At 43.8% G+C, this 22,630-nt stretch overlaps 2 protein-coding genes across 2 annotated transcripts in view; both read right to left on the minus strand.

Moving 5' to 3' along the window:
* LOC118385458 (junction-mediating and -regulatory protein-like) overlaps positions 1–8,630 on the minus strand; it is a 51,735-nt gene extending 43,105 nt beyond the window's left edge. The window contains exon 1 of the mRNA XM_035772597.2: positions 7,027–8,630. Within this exon, the coding sequence (XP_035628490.1) occupies positions 7,027–7,926 (900 nt within the window). The 5' untranslated portion in view covers positions 7,927–8,630. The remainder of the gene's footprint in view (positions 1–7,026) is intronic.
* Positions 8,631–17,836: 9,206 nt separating this feature from the next.
* On the minus strand, positions 17,837–22,562 carry LOC118385459 (betaine--homocysteine S-methyltransferase 1). The gene is made up of 8 exons (XM_035772598.2): positions 22,441–22,562; positions 21,822–21,954; positions 21,499–21,611; positions 20,797–20,988; positions 20,470–20,617; positions 19,334–19,516; positions 18,961–19,189; positions 17,837–18,697 (listed from the first exon to the last, which is right to left on the minus strand). The coding sequence occupies exons 1-8, from the start codon at positions 22,468–22,470 to the stop codon at positions 18,517–18,519; spliced, it is 1,209 nt and encodes a 402-aa protein (XP_035628491.1). The 5' UTR covers positions 22,471–22,562; the 3' UTR covers positions 17,837–18,516.
* Positions 22,563–22,630: the final 68 nt, after the last annotated feature.

The raw sequence follows: 22,630 nt of genomic DNA on the forward strand, positions 1-22,630 counted from the left end.
ATTTGGCAGGAGAAAACCTGAGAAATATCCATTCAGGAAGTTTATATTTTTTTGTGGTTTTGTAGTTCTATTCAATGCCATTTCAGTATCCATTGACTTAGGACTCAATTTGCAGTTCCTATGCCTCCCACTAGATGTCAACAGAAATGGTTTCAGGCTTGTATTCTTATAAATGAGGGAGCAAGACCAGCCTGAATGAGTGGACCCTGACGTGTCACAGAGCTTTTTCATGCGCAATCCCGAGAGAGTGCATTTCTTGTTTACCTTTTATATTGACAACGTTATTGTCCGGTTGAAATATTAGATAATTTAGGCTAAAAACAACCTGAGGATTGAATATAAACATCGCTTGACATGTTTCTATGAACTTTACGAATACAATTTTGATTTTTTTGTCTGCCTGTTTTGACTGCGTTTGAGCCTGTGGAATTCTGAAGAAAATGTGCAAAACAAATGGAGGTTTTTGAATATAAAGACACTTTATCGAACAAAAGGAACATTTGAGTAAATTAATATCTTCTGAGTGCCACCATATGAAGATCATCAAAGGTAAGGGATTCATTTTTCTCTCTATTTCTGAGTTGTGTAACGCTTCTGCTTGGCTGGTTACTGTTTGTAATAATTTGTCAACTGGGCTGTTCTGGGCTAGGTATTCTTTCGCCGAAAAGCATGTTATAAATCTGACACCGTGATTGGATTAACATTAAATGAATCTTTAAACCTATGTAAAATATGATTTGTTTTCTGAATTTTTATAATAAGGATTTCTGTTTTTGAATTTGGAGCTCTGCAATCTCACTGGATGTTGGACAGATGGGACGTTAGCGTCCCACATACCCTAGAAAGGTTACCCTAGAAAGGTAACCGTACCTGACGGTGCTGTACATTATTGACGGCACATAGAAAACCTAGGTAGATGTATATTATCCATGACCTTGTTCAAGAGGACAGATCAATAAATTATTAATTTATCCACAATTTTTGATAGTACTACGACTATGGAGGGCGGGCAAGAGAGGAGCGCTAGAGATTTTTTCTTCTCGACCAAGTCCTCTGATTGGTTCAGCTCCAACTTCACACAGTTGAGTGCAAAAACCACAAAGTGCCAACTAGATGCCTATTTTTGCATATTTTATGATAGTTTTTATTTTATGGCAGCCATGTTAAGGGTTCATACACATTTTGACAAGTCTCTGAATGTCCTTGAATGGCCCAGGCAGAGCCTGGACTTAAACCTGATTAAACATCTCTGGAGAGACCTGAAAATAGCTGTGCCGCAACGCTCCCCATCCAACCTGACAGAGCTTGAGAAGATCTGCAGAGAAGAATGGGATAACCTCCCCAAATACAGGTGTTCCAAGCTTGTAGCATCATACCCATGAAGACTCGATGATGTAATTAATAGCTGCCAAAAGGTGCTGTGTATTTTATTGTACTGATCAACAACATATGCATAGAAGTAGCTTATTTCTTCAAGTGCACACTGTCTCTTTAAACAGTAATGATGTCATTTATGAGGAAAAAGGGGGGCAGTTTGCTGAGGCAATAGACCATCTTTGGAATTGATGTGAGAGAGAGAGAACAATTATGTGAATTAATAAAGTTTTGGTGGCAATTAGCTTTGAAATCAGCATATTTTGCATTATCACAAACACGGTACTAGGGTAGTGAATTGATGCTGGCTTCAGCTGTACGCTAGCAAGGATAGTTAGCCTACCAAGCTGGAAGCTACCGGTATCTTTTTGCATTGTAATGTATTCTAGCCTGTATGGACATTGTTTTGCGAACAATAATGAACATTTTCAACATTTCTACATGCCGTGTCGCATTATTCAAGTGTGTTATTCAGAAGTTTCGGTATACTGTGCAACACTAGTGCGCATAGTCTTTAGTTGTTTTAAAGGAATTACCCAAAATGATACTTTTTTTCAGCTCAGATTTACTCAAGGCATACAACACAGCGCACGCATAACCTAGTGTTTATTTTGTAAAAATATATATTTTTTAATGTATGTATTTGGGTTCAGTGTGGCCCAAACTTGGTCCCTGTACCGAATGGTTCGGTACGAATATGTGTACTATTACACCCCTATTAAATACCTTTTAGAAATATAGGACAGATTCGCTCTGACTCGACAGGGCTAAAACCCATAGCAACCAACCCGAGCTGTCTCTCTACACTCACGTCAAAAACACTCCACAGACAAGGTCTGAAAAGGGTTAGGATAGCTATCGAAGCTGTATCTTGGGCTGTGCAGATGTAAAAACTTCTCAGACTGAGTGGGGTGTGTAGGACTGGGAGCGAGGGAGGTTTGCCGTAATTACAGGAGTCTCGATGACTTTTACAGACTGGGAGTGTCCATCTTACTGTAAACCCTTTCTATGACAAACTAATGTTACTCTGACTCAAAACTCGGATCAAACTTTAAATCCCAGAGAAAGTAGACTTTTTGTTTTAATTCGGTACAGATAACCTCTGGTAATAACGTTCAAACTAATAGACTATAAAATCCTTCTTTGAATTTTACATGTTGTAGCCTACTTTTGAAGTCCCATGTTATTTTTGACAAGTGCTATTGATGTTCTGATGGTTATGTTTAGGCAAATATCTGGATCAAAGTGTATGAAGCCAAAGACAAGTTTCCATATTGTGTGTGGACATTGAACAAGACTATTGCTCTATTCATTATATTCCATAAATGCTTAGCACAGTGTTGCTCTCTCTTCTCAAGCAGTGCATCCCACAACAATCATTTTACATAGTGCAGGCAGGCAGACAGGCAGGGCAGAGGTTGAGATAAGGACACAGTGAGTTAACCCAGTGATTCTCTGACTCGTATCCCAGCTGGTCCTATGGCCTTCTCACTATCAGCATGGAGGCCTGCACAAAGTCAGTGACTGTCTCCCCTCAATGACATCATCACCCAATGACTGACAGAGGTTGGAGCTCAATCAACTGTGACATTCTCATCATAGCCCACAGCCTCAGTCAGAGGAAGCTATTGTGTGTCCATTGAGTTTCTGCTCTCTTACTCCCCTCTGTCCTTGGCCTTCACCACCAACCCACACTACTAATATACAATGGCCTCCTCTCCCTGTTTCCTCCTCTTTTACTGCACTGTATTCAGAGAGGAGTTCTCTTTGTCCTACTCTGTGAGATGTCTGTCTGGCCTGTCGTGAATTATTATTAGGTGTGGTGTGCATTCTCTTGGGCCACGAACCACTGGCTACAGCTCAAGCAAAATCAACCCATGGAATCCCCCGAAAGAAAACACAAAAAAAACATGCTCGAGCACACAGGCAACACACGATTACGCTCAAATTGTATTATGTTTGTGGCAGAGGATGTGATGTCAGTTTCAGCAACCTCCACACACACCTGCCAGTACCTACAATATGAAAACACAGTGTGTCTCCCTCTCCCCATCTCTCTGAGGAGGAAACACCTTACGGAGTCAAACCAGGTCACCACAGCAACAGGGAATCACACACGGTCTCCAGTAATAGACTCATTTGCTATAAGGATGCACATTTCAGTCAATTTTGCTACCAACTAACTGAACCTCATTAACCGGTAAAATGACGTGGCCAACAAAAAACACTATCAGAGATTTGTATATATAATGACGAGATGCTTATGTTTCCAGCCTAACAATTGGAGTCGTACCAAGGCGATAAGGCGGGCGACAAGCTTAGGCCCAAAATAACTTTATTTGCAGGAAAACACAGCTTTAATGTGAGCAGACCTAATGTGAACAGGTCCATATCTGACAGAGTTGAACATCTGTTAGAAACTTGGAAAGAGGAGGACTCTAATAGCAACTACTATGATGGGTATCTAATATGACTAGGATTGTGCCTTTGGCGTCTGGACAATGGAAGAAAGTTGATATGAAAATCAATAGGACAAGAAAGAAATGGCATGAGGAAGTCTTTATAAAATAACTGCCTCCACATTTCTATGGTTGGATTTTGGCCAGGCTACTTTGAAGCAAGGTAAGACATGCCTCGTTATCTGAAGTGAAGTAAACCGTTCAGGTTTCAAACAATTATACTGCCTCAAGATCACGTTGCAAAGTGGTGGGTGACGCGCTGATAGTCAATGGTAGGCAGGCTATAGCCTATGCAGCCGAATGGCGAATGGGTGGAGCACGTTACGAGTTGAAAATGAGAAATAAAAATAGCTCCTTTTTAAATCGTGGCCACCAAAGTTAACACACGATTTCATTTAGAATTGTTATTTGTTGCGCAATGACTGGGCTTCACTCCAGTAGCCTACAGGCTTATTGAGGAGCTACTTTCGCACTGTCTGACAGGTGGTAGGCTATTCCGCTCTTCAAACTAGGGTATGCTGTGCGCGTGTGATAAATAAAACACATGACGTCTAACAAAAATACACACACGCCAATTGAATTCCACAAAATGATGCAAACTAACCTATAGACTGATAAGCATTATAAATGTATTTTTGATGGCTAACCGATTTACATTCCTAATTGCTATCCTCATCCTGCCATCATTCTTATCCAGGTTTCTCCATCATATAAAAGGCTGGGAATTGGCAGGGACCTCACGATACAAAATTCTCACGATACTTAGTAGGGATGCAGGACATATCGGTGAACACATCGGATGTCTAGTTTAACGGCCGATGTGCAAAACCGATGTCAAAGCTGACGTGCATACCTACATAACGAAGGTACATGACGTAATGACGCCACGTAGCATTCCTAAACTAGCCCACCACCGTCTGCTGTGTGGTTCGAGCAGTCAACAAGTCAAACAGTCATTTGAAAGAATAACACATTTTCAGCGAGACAACTCAAAGGCGAAATCCTTTAAAGCCAAGATAATGGAATTCATTGCCCTTGACAATCAACCGTTCTTTGTCCTGGGTGATGTTGGCTTTCACGGCTTTCGCCGACTGGTCGAGCATCGGTTACACTACCAGGTGCGCTATTTTTCCGATGTTGCCCTACCGGAGTTACGCAGTAATAGCATTACTGCTATTAGGTTCACGGCATTCATACTATGGAACGCCGTTTGGGTCTTTGCGTGTCAAAAAAGATACAGTAGCACTGTCAAAGCTGTGCAAAAAAGTCTGGAAATAAAAGTGCTGAAAACTAATTGGATCCCTATTAAAAAAGAAGATGGAGAACAGGCGATGAAGAAAAAAAATATGGAATTTGGTGCAGGTACATTCCACTAGCACAAAAAATGATCTTGCAATATTGTCAAAATTACGTTATGATAGGCATATGGTAAAAAAAAAAATCATATCCCGATATGTAACTGTATAGACCCCCCCCCCCCCCCCACTCTTCATATAACACAATTCAGTCCAGGTTTAGACAACACGCTATTTCAAGGGAATCATTTGTTTATTACCCTGTAACGGGACAGGATGGCTGTGATGTAGCCTACTGTAAACAACCTAGTCCTCATAAACCAGAGCTGAGTGTGAGAGAAAGCCAAGGCAATAGCCTGCTTGTTTTTATGAATAACATTGAGAGTAACAGTGATTCTTAAATACTCTTATCCTCACTTGTTAGTTATGACCTGACTTAGCCCCGTCCTAGCCTGCCCAGCTGCTCTGTGGTCTCTGACTCAAACAATCACACAATGACAGAGAGATGAGAAGACAAAGAAAAAAGGGATGGAGAGATAAAGGGAGAGCAATAGATAGAGGAAGGCACAGATTGTTGATTGTCCTTTCTTTGGTCCCTTGTTTGGAACTTTTGGTGTTATCATTCAAATTCTCACTCTCAAATCGCATTTGCTGAAACTCCATGACTCCAGTGTGGAGGATTCCCTACCCCATTATCCAACAGTAACAATGAACTCCTCTCCCCTAAAACAGCCAAATGGAGTGTCAGGGCAGGGGCCAGATCATATTACAGGCCTGGGACTGAGGCTTGTAGAGCAACAGATGGTTGCTCTGAGGCTACATAAAAACAAAGGGAAAGGTGGAGAAAGAGAGGGAGGAGAGGGAGAGACGACCATGTGGTCGAGTGCCCCTGACATGCACTTTGGACCTCATCAGCCAATGGAAACAATGTGTGTGTTTGTGTGTGTGTGTGTGTGTGTGTGTGTGTTTGTGTGTGTGTGTGTGTGTGTGTTCAAAGTACAGGCCTGCATGTGCATTTAAGCTGGACTGGGAAACAAAGTGATCAACATGTTCCTTGTATAGTAATGCCAGATTAACAAAATAATAACAGTAAAGAGTGTCAGGAATTTCTCCAGGCATTTTCCTACATGTGGAACAATAACTATTATTCATTGTGAGACTCAGAATGTCTGCTGGTGGTATGATGGCATCAAATCAATTATCTTGTTATTTAATGTTGAATGTCAACAATTTTCTAGTGTTTATCTGAACCATAATCTGGGTTTACAGGAGACGCTGAACATGGAGATTCTACTTTAAGCCCAGAAAGCAGCCGTTCAACTTGCCATTCAGCAGCATGTCAAGCTGTATGTGCTTCCCAAAAAAGGTTTAAATAAAAAGTTACATGCTTTGTTAGAAAATAATATAAGTATGGTTTTTGACCAAGTGCGCATGCACCAAATCCACCTTTTCTGCACCTACTGCCATACTAGCATTGGAATTAAAATACACTAAATAAAGCCTATCTAGAAATATACAATCACTGTAAAAACATACGCTATATGGTATACTTATATAAAATATTATTGCATTACGTGTAGTGCGGGAGAAACAACAAATTAATATGACGTTCATACACTTATATTACCGTCTATTTTTTAATAAGTACCAAACTTATTTTGACATTATTAAGCTTGAAAAGCTGGTGAACGGCAAGTTGAATGGCTTCTTCCTGGGCTTAAAGGAGAATCGCCATATTCAACGTCTCCTGTGAAACCAGATTCTGGTTCAGTGTTTATCATGCTGAGCAGTAGAAGATTAATGTAGCTACTCTTGCCATGTTATTTTTGTCTGGAGACTAGCCATTCCCCATAAACACTTGAGTGCCGGGAGATTGGTGTGTGGTTGAATTTACTTACCTCTTGGAGCCGTTTCTTGGCCCGCTGGAGAGCCTCCTCATATCCCTTCTGTCTCAGCTCACTCAAACTCTCATAGTACTCTTCTGTGTCATCACTCTCTGTAAATAGCACCTGGGCAAGAATCTTCCAGCCGCAGGTGTCCAGAGCATGGCCCAGGTACACCTGTAGTTGGTAACACAGAGCGTCTGTCTCCCGTTGAGATACCTCAGGGGCCCCAAATAGCACCGTCCACATGCCTGACTGCTCCTCGGGGAAAGGGGGCAGACAGGGCTCCAGGTCCGAGTTGACAGCGCAGAGCTGGGCGTGGGCTGCCCGCACGTCCTGGAAGGCGAACAGACCTGCCCAGCTGTAGCCCTCTCGGCTGCTATCAGACTCCTCTCCGTCGCCATCGTCCGAGGAGCGAGGCAACCCAGAGACATCCGCTGGTTCCAAGACCTCGATGTCGGTCATCTTAGAGGGCACGATGTCCCACGACCCTAACGTAAGTGTTTTGATAACACACTCGGCTGGCCTTGATGAGGAACCTACCGCGGCTGTATTCTCTCGAATGGGGCTCTTTGTCGGACTTTTCCCTTTCGGTTTGACATTAGATCTAACTTTAATCAATGCGGAGATGTCATCTTTTCTTTTGGTGGGACTTTTTAGTGGAGTTTTGCGTTTGTCTGCCTCGGGCGCTAGTGTGGCGGGGGATGCGAGGTCGCATTCGACGTCTTCCAAGAGCGAATCCCGAAACGCAGATCGTTTCTGTACTGTTCTATTGTGGCAGGTTATGGCGAACTTTCCCTCGATCTCGTTCCAAGCGACGATAAAAACGAATTTGTGTCTTTCCTTTTCGTCGAAAACATTTGGTCGAACGGCCACCCAGTCCGACTCTACAGAATCCTCCATCATGAATGACATCTCATCCAGCCAGTAAAAACGGAGCTAAAGAGCTCACACACGAATACCGGTACCCCTTATCACAGTGAGGCTAAAAAGAGGCTAAAAAGACTAGCTAACCGAGAGGAATACAACAACCAAAAACGTGTCTCGCTTTGTTTAGAAGCTTGGAGAGTTGATTAGCTACCCTCTGAACGTTGCGCAGAATTCTCTCAAATCAAACGTCAAGTTGAAGATATGCCCGTTAAATTGCTCGACTAACGTTACACCCATAAGAACCAAACAGCCACGAACGGCGTAAGAGTCGAATTATTATTGTTAGTTGCCAGGCTTGTCATCGCTTCCACCTGGCTCGCTCACCTGTCTGCTACATTCGTTGTCTGGCTCCCTTTGTGCGACTAACGTTACAGACAATCAATGCAGAGAGCCGCGGTTCCCATCGACGTCAAGAGAGGAGGATCTGTTTACAAGCAGTAAACGCCAGAGAGATGCGTGCAGTCGAATTCGGGGGAGGACTTTTATGAACAAAACACCCCTTCGGAAATACTGTTTTTACCGTGTCGGAGATGTTGTTAGTCTAAAGACAGTCGGGTGATATTGTCCAGGAACTGTCCCTTTGTTCGGTGACGACAAATGTGTTGTTGTTTCGATGTGCCATCTTTCCCTCTTTCCAACGTTTTTCTTCGAACTGCGAATTAATATGACGTGGTTCTGCACGAGGAGCGTAAACATCTGCACGTGGGACACGCAGTGGACGTGGTGACGCAGAATTAAGAAAAAAAAGTCAACGTACAAATCCCTATTTCATTTAATCAAACCACTGTTAATAGAACCCTTTATTAATGTGTTATAAATACATAATACAATTAGTAACAGTTGCATCCCCTGGCAAGCAATCATTTGTTGTCATGACAATATATATGCTTTTTTTTTACTGATCTATTTTTTACTTTACAGTTATTTTTCTTAAAACTGCGTTGTTGGTTAAGGGCTTGTAAGTAAGCATTTCACTGAGGCCTACACCTGTTGTATTCGGCGCATGTGACAAATAACATTTGATTTGATAACACTTTCACTCTATAATAAGTCAATGTAGCCTATAGGCCTACATTGAACAAATACGTAAAATAACAAAGGCACTATGACATAAAAGAGTCATATCAAGTATGGTGGTGATTATTTGGGTGTCTGAGCTGTGTGTTAGATAGGTACATACCGTCTATAGATCGGTTTTGCATTGACTTCAGACCATTTGTTGCCAGTGACAGAGTCAGCCAAATGGTTAGGTTACTCCCACTTGATTTATTGAGGAGTCTCCATTCAACAGCAGTTGTATTTCTTTATTTGGGGGGTATTTAAATGAGAGAGGTTTCCACCTATCTTTTCGCCCCCTTCTTCTTTGGTCACAAGGCTACCAGTGTATCTATGTACACTGATGGCTCAACATTATACACGTCAGCTACCACAAAGTGAAATCACTGCAACACTTAACAAAGAGTTGCAGTCCATTTTAGAATGGGTGAAAAGTAATAAGCTACTCCTAAATATATCAAAAAACTGAAAGGATTGTATTTGGGACAAATCAGTTGCGAAGCCCTAAACTTCATCTAAATCTTGTACTGAATAATGTGGCAATTGAGCAAGTTGAGTGTAAACTGAAATGGTCAAAACATATTGACGTAATGGTGACTGGGGAGAGGTCTGTCCGTGATAAAGCGCTGCTCTGCTGTTTTGACATCACAATCAACAAAACAAGTCCTACAGGCCCTGGTTTTATCACACCTGAACTACTGCCCAGTTACAGTCATAGCCAAAAATATTGGCACCCTTGCACTTATTTCAAGTAACTCACAATTTCCCCTAAAAATGAGATTAACCAAAGTATTTGGTCTCCACAATTTTTTTTTCACTGTTAATATTACAGAACCTTTCTTTTGAATTCAGAACTGAATATATCCATTTAAATAAGAAAATAAACAGAAATGGCATTGACAAAATTACTGACACCCTTGACTTAATATTTGGTAGCACTGCCTTTGGTCAAAATAACTGCAATCAAGTGCCTCTGTACTGGCAGTTTGGCCTGGTCCTCTTGTGCAAACTGCTACAGTTCTCCCAGATTTGAAGGGTGCCTTCTCCCAACTGCTGTTTTCACAACTCTCCACAAGTTTAATGGGATTTAGGTCCGGACTCATTGCTGGCCACGTCAGAACAGTCATGAACCATTCCTGGGTGTTTTTTTAAAGTGTTTTTGGGGTCATTGTCCTGCTGGAAGACCCATGACCTTCGACGGAGAACCAGCTTTCTGACACTTGGTCTGACATAGCACTCCAAAATGACTTGGTATTCTCCTGATTTCATGATGCCAAGCACACGTTCAAGGTACCCAGTGCCAGTGGCAGCAAAGCAACTACAAAACATCACTGGTACCTCGTCCATGTTTGACTGTACGGAAGGTGATCTTTAGGTCTCATCTGTCCACAGGACATTCTCTCAGAAGGATTTTGGCATGTTCAGGTGTGTTTTGACAAATTGCAGTCATGTCACGCTGTATAATGATAGGAGACAGGCGGAGGAATACGTATAAGGTTTTTTTATTTCTCCACCCAAACTAAAGTACGTCATGAAAACGTCATGAAAACGACAGGGACTAAGCCCAAAACAAACGTGTGTGTTTGTTTTGGGCTTAGTCCCTGTTGTATATATATACAGTGCCTTGCGAAAGTATTCGGCCCCCTTGAACTTTGCGACCTTTTGCCACATTTCAGGCTTCAAACATAAAGATATAAAACTGTATTTTTTTGTGAAGAATCAACAACAAGTGGGACACAATCATGAAGTGGAACGGCATTTATTGGATATTTCAAACTTTTTTAACAAATAAAAAACTGAAAAATTGGGCGAACCCCTGCTTGAAATCTAATTATTTCTAACTACTTCTAGAAGGTGACAATAATATTGTCTGAGCCATTTTAGGATTTATTTTTGGAATAAGCTAACATTTAGTAAATGATTCAGAGGTTTTTGTTTTGTTCAACTGCAAAGCAAAGACATACAGTTGAAGTTGGAAGATTACATACACTTAGGTTGGAGTGATTAACTCGTTTTTCAACCACTCCACAAATGTCTTGTTAACAAACTATAGGTTTTTTTGCAAGTCGGTTAGGACATCTACTTTGTGCGTGACACAAGTAATTTTTCCAACAATTGTTTACAGATGGGATATAGATATTACGCTATTTCACTTATAATTCACTGTATCACAATTCCAGTGGGTCAGAAGTTTACATACACTAAGTTGACTGTGCCTTTAAAAAGCTTGGAAAATTCCAGAAAATGATGTCATGGCTTTAGAAGCTTCTGAGAGGTACCTGTGGATGTATTTCAAGGCCTACCTTCAAACTCAGTGCCTCTTTGCTTGACATCATGGGAAAATCAAATTAAATCAGCCAAGACCTCAGAAAAAAATGGTAGACCTCCACAGGTCTGGTTCATCCTTGGGAGCAATTTCCATACACCTGAAGGTACCACGTTTATCTGTACAAACAATAGTATGCAAGTAAAACACCATGGGACCACGCAGCCATCATGCCGCTCAGGAAGGAGACGCGTTCTGTCTCCTAGAGATGAATGTACTTTGGTGCGAAAAGTGCAAATCAATCCCAGAACAACAGCAAAGGACCTTGTGAAGATGCTGGAGGAAACAGGTACAAAATTATCTATATCCACAGTTTAACGAGTCCTATATCTGAATGGCCGCTCAGCAAGGAAGAAGCCACTGCTCCAAAACCAACATAAAAAACCCAGACTATGGTTCGCAGCTACACATGGGGACAAAGATAGTACTTTTTTGGAGAAATGTCCTCTGGTCTGACGAAACGAAAATAGAATTGTTTGCCAATAATGACCATCATTATGTTTGGAGGAAAAGGGGGAGCCTTGCAAACTGAAGAACACCATCCCAACCGTGACGCACAGGGGTGGCAGCATCATGTTGTGGGGATGCTTTGCTGCAAGAGGGACTGGTGCACTTCACAAAATAGATGGCATCATGGAGGTAGAAAATTGTGTGGATATATTGAAGCAACATCTCAAGAGTTCAGTCAAGAAGTTAAAGCTTGGTCAAGTATACTTCCAAAGTTGTGGCAAAATGGTTTAAGGACAACAAAGTCAAGGTATTGGAGTGGCCATCACAAAGCCCTGACCTCAATCCCATAGAACATTTGTGGGCAGAACTGAAAAAGTGTTTGTTTGCAAGGAGGCCGACAAACCTGACTCAGTTACACCAGCTCTGTTCGGAGGAATGGGCAAAAAAATCACCCAATTTATTGTGGGAAGCTTGTGGAAGGCTACCCGAAATGTTTGACCCAAGTTAAACAATTTAAAGGCAGTGCGACCAAATACTAATTGAGTGTGTGTAAACTTCTGACCGACTGGGAATGTAAATGAAAGAAATAAAAGCTGAAATAAATCATTCTCTCTACTATTATTCTGACATTTCATATTCTTAAAATAAAGTGGTGATCCTAACTGACCTATGACAGGGAATTTTTACTAGGATTAAATGTCAGGAATTGTGAAAAACTGAGTTTAAATGTATTTGGCTGAGGTGTATGTAAACTTCCGACTTCAACTGTACATGTGGATACCAAAATATGTTTCCATTTCAACAGTTTTCTGGAAGAAATGGTGCATTATTTTTTTTAAATGCAAGGGTGCCAATACTTTTGGCCATGGCTGTATACGGTCAAGTGCCAGAACAGAACAGCGCGGCTGGCCATTAAATTTACACTGAGGGCTAATAATAACATGCATGACAATCTCTCCTGGCTCAAAGTGGAGGAGCGATTGACTACATCACTACTTGTCTTTGTGAGAGGTATTGACTTGTTGAAAGCATCGAACTGTCTGTTCAAACTGCTAACACACAGCTCAGACACCCTTACATTCCCCACGAGAGCAGATCAGCACGTGCTGGTCATTAAATTTACACTGAGGGCTAATAATATCATGCATGTCAATCTCTCCTGGCTGAAAGTAGAGGAGAGATTGACTGCATCACTACTTGTCTTGGTGAGAGGTATTGACTTGTTGAAAGCATCGAACTGTCTGTTCAAACAGCTAACACACGGCTCAGACACCCATACGTACCCCACGAGACATGCCACCAGGGGTCTCTTCACATTCCCCAAGTCCAGAACCGACTCTGGGAATTGCACAGTACTATATAGAGCCACGACTACATGGAACTCTCTTCCACATCAAGTATATCAAGCTATCAGTCAAATCAGGTTGAAACAGACAAAACAACACCTCACGGCACAACGCAAACTGTGAAGAGACCACAGGAGGCTGCTGAAGGGAGAACGGCTCATAATAATGGCCGGAACGGAGCAAATGGAATTTGATACGAATCCACTAATTCCACTCCAGCCGTTACCACGAGCCCGTTCTCCCCAATTAAGGTGCTACCAACCTCCTGTGGAAGAGACACACATACGCACACGCACTCTAAAATAGACACACACACACACTCTAAAATAGACACACACACACACACTCTAAAATAGACACACACACACACTCTAAAATAGACACACACACACTCTAAAATAGACACACACACACTCTAAAATAGACCCACACACACTCTAAAATAGACGCACACACACTCTAAAATAGATCGCACACACACTCTAAAATAGACACACACACACTCTAAAATAGACGCACACACACATTGTATTATTGTAAATGTTATATTGTACATTTTTATAACCGAGTAATAATGTAATAGTGTATTGAATTATGTATTGTTTCATTTAGGATGTAGGCTGCTGCTGTTGTTTTGTTGTGATGTAATTGTTATATTCCTGTTTGGACCCCGGGAGGCATAGGAATACTAATAAATAGTGAAAGTACTACAATACATTTAGTAAGTCATGAATTAATTATTTTGTACTTGTTTTTGCCTTTGTTTGATACAGTCAGTATTAGTTATGATGATACAACAGTAGCCTCCTGGGGATGAAAGTGGGCCAGATCAGATGGCACAACACTGACACCTACAGATTGTGGTTTATTACAAAGTAGGATATTACAAGGTGATTTACATTTTGTCCACTTGATGGCATACTTTGCTTGTAAAATGTATGCTGCCAAACTGTTTAAGTTTAAACCAAGCAGTCACACTATGGCTGTGTAAACCAAGGGGTGTCAAACATTCCACAGAGGGACAGTTTTTGTTTTTTCCTTTCAATTAAGACCTAGTCAACCAGGTGAGGGGAATTCCTAACTATTTATTGACCTTAAGTCATAAAGTAAGTATAAGGGAGGAGCGAAAATCTGCAGACACTCTGCACTCCATGGAATGTGTTTGACATGTGCTGTATGTGAATGGACAAAGCCATTGATCACTTGACACCATTCATTGCTATGTGAAGACTCATTAGCGCCACAGATGATCCATTATATTTGTCACACCCTGATCTGTTTTACCTGTCCTTGTGTTTGTCGCCACCCCCTTCCAGGTATCACCCGTCTTCCCCATTATCCCCTGTGTTTTTATACCTATGTTCTCTCTCTGTTGCCAGTTCGTTTTGTTTGTGGAACCTACCAGCGTTTGTTCCCCTGCTCCTGCCTGTTTCTTGCTCCTGTTTTCTAGTCCCTCCCGGTTTTGACTGTTCTGCTTTCACTGACCCTGAACTTGCCTGCCGTTCTGGACCTTGCCCCACCTCACTGGATTATTGACCCCTGCCTGCCTTTGACCTGTCGTTTGCCTGCCCATGTATTAGAAATAACTTTTGTTTCTTCGACACTGTCTACATCTGGGTCATACCTGAAACGGGATAGTACGAACTGGCCATGACTGACCCAGCAGACTCTGACCAGCTCCGCAATGCCCTCTCCTCCCAGGGAGCCACCATTGAAAGGCATGAGGAGTTGCTTCGCGGTCTTATGGAAGGGTTCCAGACCTTGGCCGAATGCCACGACCAAGCATTGAACACATCGCTGGAGCAATTTCGTGGGTTGTCTACTATGCAGCCTACCACGACGGTAACCTCCCAGCCCCTCAGCAACCCTGCTGTTAGCAGCGCCGTCACCCCGGTTTCCCAGGAACCCTGCTTACCTCCCTCGGAGCACTTTGATAGAGTTGGGCACCTCTCGGGTGTTTCTCGCTCAGTGTCCCTCATCATCAAGCTGCAGTCCTACTCCTTCATCACGTTGATGTCTAGGAGGGCTCTCGCCTGGGCTACGGCAGTATGGGAACAACAACCGGCCGTATGCTCCAGTCTGGAGTAGTTCATGGCAGAGGTAAAGAAGGTTTTCGATGCTCTATTGTCCGGGAGAGAGGTTGCCTAGAAAATACTCCAGCTTCTGCAAAGCTCTCTCTCCCGCACTCCATGCATCGCTACCTGTTACCTCTCACCTCCTCGGCCTTCTAGCCGCTCCAGGGGGCCACCGTGTTCTCCAAGTTGGACCTATGGAACGCCTACCATCTGGTGCGGATACGGGACGGGGAAGAGTGGAAGACTGCCTTCAACATGACCAGCGGCCATTACGAGTACCTAGTCATGCCCTTTGGCCTTACCTAAGCCCCTGCTATGATCCAGGATATGGTTAATGATGTTCTCGTCTTGTCCCGCTCCACCCAAGAACACGTGCTCCACATCCGACAGGTTCTCCAATGCCTCCTGGATAAGAGCAGAGAAGTGTGAAATCCATCTCTTCACCATCCCCATTCTGGGTTACATCATTGCTGCAGGGAGCATACATATGGATCCTGGGAAGGTGAGAGCAGTGGTGGGTTGGCCCCAGCCTACATCCAGAGTACAGCTGCATAGCGGAGAAGGTACGGTGGGATTCGATATGGTCGGTGATCTGTTTATTAACTTTGCTTTCGAAGACCTTAGAAAGGCAGTGTAGGATAGATATTGGTCTGTGACAGTTTGGGTCTAGAGTGTCACCCCCTTTGAAGAAGGGGATGACTGCGGCAGCTTTCCAATCTTTGGGGGTCTTTGGTAGGAGGTGCTCTTATTCTCCACTTTACAGTGTTCAAGAACTTTTTGGAGTTTGTGCTACAGGATGCAAATGTCTGTTTGAAAAAGCTAGCCTTTGCGTTCCTAACTTCTGTGAAAAGTTGCATATCGCAGGGGATATTCAATGCTAATTCAGTACGCCACAGGATGTTTTTGTGCTGGTCAAGGGCAGTCAGGTCTGGAGTGAACCAAGGGCTATATCTGTTCCTGGTTCTACATTTTTTGAATGGGGCGTGTTTATTTAAGATGGTGAGGAAAGCACTTTTAAAGTGAAAAAAATATAGAGAATGGAATCTTCTGTGTGTGAATTTTAAATAATCAGTTCAAGGACATATGTTTTATTTACACAAAGATTGACCATGAAGATAGTAATTTTTCCATTCACAATAATGGGGGGGATCCTGTTTTCGGCAAACAACGCCTGCAGTTCCACTGTCGGCCTTGAACTTCCGTGGCTTCAATGAGAGGGGGGGAGCCGCTTTCCCCTGGTGTAAAAGCAGGCTTTAATGACACAGTTAGGTAGAGAATGCCTACCCTGTAATATTGCAGATAACAAAAATATCAACATTCTGAAAACTAAAAGAGGAATGTTTGCCTTTGTGAATGAATTGTGTAGGTGACCTATAAGAATATTGTAGGCTTGATGAAATCGTGCAGGAAAACGTATATAGATGTCCCTGTCAGAAGTCAAGGCAACTGCTGTAATTCAGGAATTTCTCTTATCATGCAGGAAAAAGGATCTTGCACATCCCAGGTAAATTACTGCAGGATCTGTAGGAACAGAATTTACAGAATGTTTGATATTCCTGCAGGACTTGGGCTGCATTTACACAGACAGCCCAATTCTGGCTGTAACGCAGGGCGGAGCAGGTGAACCCAAGTGTAGACTCAGACGAGGGGACAGGGATAAGGTAGCTAAGGTATTTATTGAAAAGCGGGAGGGAGTGGGGGTGGGGTGCAGGCCAGGTAGCAGGGAACCAGGAACTGAGGAAAGCGGAGTAAGGGCAGGGTAAGCAGGTCTGGAGCGGAATCCAAGGAAGCAGTAGAGTGGGGGTCCAGGGCAGGGAAGCATGGCTGACGAGACGAGGGACTGGAGAAAGGGAACAGAGTCAGAGCAGCCGGAATTGTAGCAGAGAGAAAAGCAGCGTCAGGCTAGGGAAAAACAGGCACAGCGGGATAAGATCTATGCAGGAACAAGCGGCTAGACCCGCAGACTGACTGAGCAGAGACTACAAACTGACAGTGTGGAAGTCGCAGGGCTGAGTATTTGTAGAGGCCTTGATCATGGAACAGGTTGCAGCTGGTGGTGATCTGCTCCACCTCTAGCACACCTGTCTCCACACACAATTACATACACAGAGAGGGAGAGAGCACTGGGGGAGTGGTGACAGGTTAGGGAGACAGGATGAGAAGTAGAGGGCGTGGCAGGAGCAGATGTAACGCTGCCATTCATTGGTCTTTTGACTAATCAGATCTGAAAAGATCTGACTTATGTAATTGGTCCAAATACCAATTAGTGGACAACATATCAGAATTGGGCTGCCTGTGTAAATGCAGCCAAAGTCATTCCTGCAGGGTCAGGGTCAGGTAAATTCTTGCAGGAATCCAACAGAACCTGCAGGATTATTGAAAAGTCTTGCAGGACTTTTTTGTAAGGGTAGAATGACAGTGAAATAGCTTTTTCGTACTCATTTGGATTGTACTTTGAAGCTATTTCGTTGTCATTTCAGAAACATTTACAATAATGTTTTGGAAATAAATCAATTCAGATTTTGCTGCGATTGTCTTTATTTCAATAGTTTTATCTTGATATTCTTTGTATGTAAAGTACTTTGGAGATTGAGGTTTCAAAACACAGGATACCCCACACAATGAAGAAATGTCATCACATACAAGGTCAAGTGGAAGTTTATTGAATCAAACTACAGTTATGAAGTCAACTTTCATTTGGTATAGATCATTTTTTTGGCACTAGATGTAACTAGGCTATGCTACATTCTTTACTAGCTATTTAACATTGTGGTCACAGTAGTTTCGGTAACACGCTTTCACTGTTATTTCTAATCTTATGCGTTTCAATAGTCACAAGATCAGCAGCACACTCTGGAGGTATGTGGGACGCACCACCGGGGGCAATGTTTTGGTTTGTTTGTTTAACTCACAGTACGGATCAACGGCTCGACGATTGCTGTCACATTATATTTGAGTAAGGCACATATCAAGTTTGAAATCCAGTTATTTAGAAATTAGATGCATATATACCATAATCACTTTAGAATGATGACAGAAGAGAATTACAATGAAGCTATACCATCTAGAGATGCTGCAAATCTGAATGAAATCATAAGAATAACATTTGGTTCACAAGAAGATGGTCCTAGAAATCAAAACAGAACAATAAGACTTCCATCTAATTATTTTTGATATGTAAACTTCTTTAAAAAGGGAATGTGTGAGAGTTCTCCCCTCTGCCTTTATCAAACCACAACACACCACTCCTTCGGAGTGCACGCCACTCCTTCGGTTTTCCTCCAGGGGGCTCCACCTCCCTCTCCTACCCCAGGAGGAGTGCTCAGTGGCTGGCCTTGGCCTTCTCAAACAGGGGCTTGAGCTCTTCCTGGCTGGTGGCCTCTTTGTGCTGCATCAGGTCGGCATGGCCCTTGGTGACACCCCAGCTATCAGGGGTGGACATGGAGGGACACCTGGGACGGCCGGATGCTGGCTTCAACTTCTCCCAGTAGTCACGGCGAGCCCTGGGGGAGAGAGAAGAACGGAGGGGGAAGGGAGAGGTGGGGGATTGAAAATGTAAAATGTCAAATGTATACTCCGGACATGGGAGTAATAAGCTGGTAATAAAATGGTACAGTAATATGTCTAACCTCATGTATCTTACAGTAACCATTTAAGTTAAGTAACTTAACTTTTGCGATTTTGGACTAGAGTCATATAAGGACACTCTTTGTGGTTCTTGGTATCTAACTCATTTGTACCCGTGTTGTGTATACGGTCTCCTTACCTGGCACGGACCCATGGCTTGGTGTGCATCTCCAGACCAGCACCCCAGTTACCGTGCTTCTCTGAGGCAGCGGGCAGGCAGCCTCTTTCTGTGGCCAGCTCCTCAGCCACAGCCCTGATGTGGTAGGGCTCGAAGCCGCAGCAGCCGCCGATGAAACGGATGCCAACGTTGAAGGCCTCCCTGGCGTACTTATGCATGTCCCACCTGGTCAGAATCCTGGGTTCCAGACCTGGGGGAGAGGCAGACATGCAGTCAGAGAGAGGGAGTTGGAAAAGGGAAGAGAAATTAGGAGAAAGGAAGGAGGAAAGAGAAACAGAGAAAGACGACCTAGTGGGCAGGAGAGAGAGATGGCGATGGAGATCTGTGTACGTACCGAAGGGGAACTCTGGCAGGTCGATGAATCCCTGGCAGTTGCAGTCAGGGGTGTGGAAGGCCAGAGGCTGGACCATGTAGTGGGCTTTCAGCCCCGCCTTCTCCACACCCTCCTTCATCATTTTCACCGTATTCACACAGGTCATGGGGTCAAAGTGACAGTTGATACCCACAATATTGGCTCCTATTGGCAGAGAGAGAGAGAGTGTGTGTGTATATAAACTCACTGTCAACTGCGTTTATGTTCAGCAAACTTAACATGTGTAAATATTTGTATGAACATAAGATTCAACAACTGAGACATAAACTTCACAAGTTCCACAGACATGTGACTAACAGAAATGGAATAATGTGTCCCTGAACAAAGGGGGGGTTCACAAGTCAGTATCTGGTGTGGCCACCAGCTGCATTAAGTACTGCAGTGCGTCTCCTCCACATGGACTGTACCAGCTTTGCCAGTTCTTGCTGTGAGATGTTACCCCACTCTTCCACTAGGCATCTGCAAGTTCCCAGACATTTCTGGGGGAAATGGACCTCACCCTCAGATCCAACAGGTCCCAGACGTGCTCAATGGGATTGAGATCAGGGCTCGTCGCTGGCCATGGCAGAACACTGACATTCCTGTCTTGCTGGAAATCACACACAGAACGAGCAGTATGGCTGGTGGCATTGTCATGCTGGAGGGTCATGTCAGGATGAGCCTGCAGGAAGGGTACCACATGAGGGAGGAGGATGTCTTCCCTGTAACGCACAGCGTTGAGATTGCCTGCTATGACAACAAGCTCAGTCCGATGATGCTTTGACACACCTCCCCAGACCATGACGGACCCTCCACCTCCAAATTGATCCCGCTCCAGAGTACAGGCCTCGGTGTAACGCTCATTCCTTCGACGATAAACGTGAATCCGACCATCACCCCTGGTGAGACAAAACCCTGACTTGTCAGTGAAGAGCACTTTTTGCCAGTCCTGTCTGGTCCAGCGACGGTGGCTTTGTGGCCATAGGAGACGTTGTTGCTGGTGATGTCTGGTGAGGACCTGCCTTACAACAGGCCAACAAGCCCTCAGTCCAGCCTCGCTCTGCCTATTGCGAACAGTCTAAGCATATATATATATATATATAAATGAAGTCCCATACCAGCTTTGACCAGCCGGACGGCACAGTCTCCAGGGCTGATTCCGTTGAGGTCTCCGTCAGGGCCGATACACAGAGAGGCACACACTGGCTTGCCGGAGGTCTTCAGCACCTGCACGGCCCACTCTGCCTCCTCCACATGCTCAAAGTACTGCACAAACACACGGGGTAAAAAAAGTGACAACCCAAGCAATACAGAAACCAGCATTGTCCAAGTGAAGATCCGTTGCACGTAGAATCGGTCAGGTCAAAAATCAGATTTACGGTATCAGTATGCCATGTGGGCAAGAAGTGGATCTACTATATGTGCGTACATCATGCCATTCCTACCTCTGCAATCATGAAATCCACGTTTTTCTTGACGAAGACATCGAGCTGCCTCTTGAAGATGCCCTTGACCTCGTCCTCGCACTTGCAGCTCAAGTAAGAGGGGGTCTGGGAGACCCCGCCCGCCACCATCGCGTCGCCCTCATTGGCCACCTCCCTGGCCAGGTCACAGGCGGCCTCGTTGATTTGTGTGCCCTGGTGTCAATCAAGTATTGATGAGTGTACAACCCTATTGATGTAGTTTGAGGTAGCCTACAATGGTTGTGTTCCCCTGCTCAGACGTTGCATGCGTCAACCAATGTTTCAGTGTCACGTGATTGACTGACAGATTGCTATAACATACGACGTGATTAGCTGATACAACAAAATACCTAACCAGGCGTTGTAAGATCTGGCAGGCATCAGCAACGCCTGGGCAGAGGAACACACCCAATGTCTTCTACATCACCATTGTGAAACCTGCCAAGTAGGTTCAACACCAAGTTGGGAAATAAATCAGTGCTGAACAGAAGAACAGGCGTCGAGAGATTTATAGGAAACCTGATTTATAGATGGAATAATTATTTTTATAAACTCTTATCCCATTCAGTCATTGAAAAATCTTGCTTAGAAATGCATGGCCAAACTGTAACAGTAGAATGGGGTCTGGCATTCTTATTTCTTCCTCTTGGTGAGTTTTCCCAACAGCTGCAGACGGATACTCACGGTGAAGCGCTGAGCGTTACCCCTGTTCTCCAGTTTATCGTCGCTGGCGTAGAAGGTGAAAGTCTGCATGACATTTGACCCCGCCCGCAGGAATTCTCGGTGCAGCTGTCTCACTGGAAACGAGAAGAGTAAGTGTCACTCACTCATATGGCTATTTGCTGAGTATTTACAACTTCGCGACTTCACGCTCTCTCAACTTCATCTGGTTGAAAAATGTGCGTCTGATGGACAAGTTGGAGAGGCTTCGCTAAACTAAATGCTATGTAGGCTAGCCTATGACTGGTGCACAGGGTCCAGGGAGCCAAAGATTAGATATTGTTTACCAGCCTCGGGGTGCTCGGCGGCAGCCTCGGGAGTCCAGGGACCCGCCTTCACATAGCCCCTCTTCTCCAGGGCGAAGACGAAACCTCCATCCCCAATAACAATCTCGCCTGCATCCAGGCGCTCCAGAATGTTCTGCACAAACATTGCATAATTATCTCTCCATTTTACAAGTATGAAATATGCACCTGCAATAAATGCGTAAAAAGCTCCCTGAATAACATACGCAACGGGTAGACGATTGCATTGTTTCCCAAACTGGGTCCTGGGGACACCAATGGGAGAACATCGCACCCCATGGGGTCCCGAGGACCGTGTTCAGGAAACGCTGATCTAAGGTTATATAATACAGTTGTAGTAGAAGTCAGACCATTCTGTTAACTAAAGTAAATGAAGCATGCACAATGGATTTTTATTAATATATTGTACCAAACAAGACCAAGGGGTTCAGATGAAGTTAGAACTAAAATAAGCATTTTGATCCCTATAATAACATACTCTAAACACCAAAGCAATACATACATTAGCACATCTGCAATAGTTCTGCAAAAGGCTAAGTGTATTATGCAATAGGCACGCATGCCTTTACAGCCATAATGATGGTCATAAGTCTTGACTTACTCTCTTAGCTCCAGCTGGTGCCATGATCATTGGTGATTGCACTTGTACTTGAGACACTCCTTCTCAAACACAGGCTTCCTCTAGATTTGGAGAGGGTTTGATACCGTGATCCGTTTGCCTTTATATGCCGAAGGAGGGGTGTGGTGTGCACTGATGTCACTAACAGTCACACAGATCCGCCTGCTCCTGC

The sequence above is a fragment of the Oncorhynchus keta genome, chromosome 6 (genome assembly GCF_023373465.1).
Source record: "Oncorhynchus keta strain PuntledgeMale-10-30-2019 chromosome 6, Oket_V2, whole genome shotgun sequence".
Classification (NCBI taxonomy): domain Eukaryota; kingdom Metazoa; phylum Chordata; class Actinopteri; order Salmoniformes; family Salmonidae; genus Oncorhynchus; species Oncorhynchus keta.

Coding starts and splice junctions, on each gene's coding strand:
- LOC118385459 (XM_035772598.2), bottom strand. CDS start 22,470: ATGATCATGGCACCAGCTGGAGCTAAGAGA. Junction 20,989..21,498: donor GTAACGCTCAGCGCTTCACC/GTGAGTATCCGT, acceptor GATTGACACCAG/GGCACACAAATCAACGAGGC. Junction 20,618..20,796: donor TGGATTTCATGATTGCAGAG/GTAGGAATGGCA, acceptor GTGTTTGTGCAG/TACTTTGAGCATGTGGAGGA.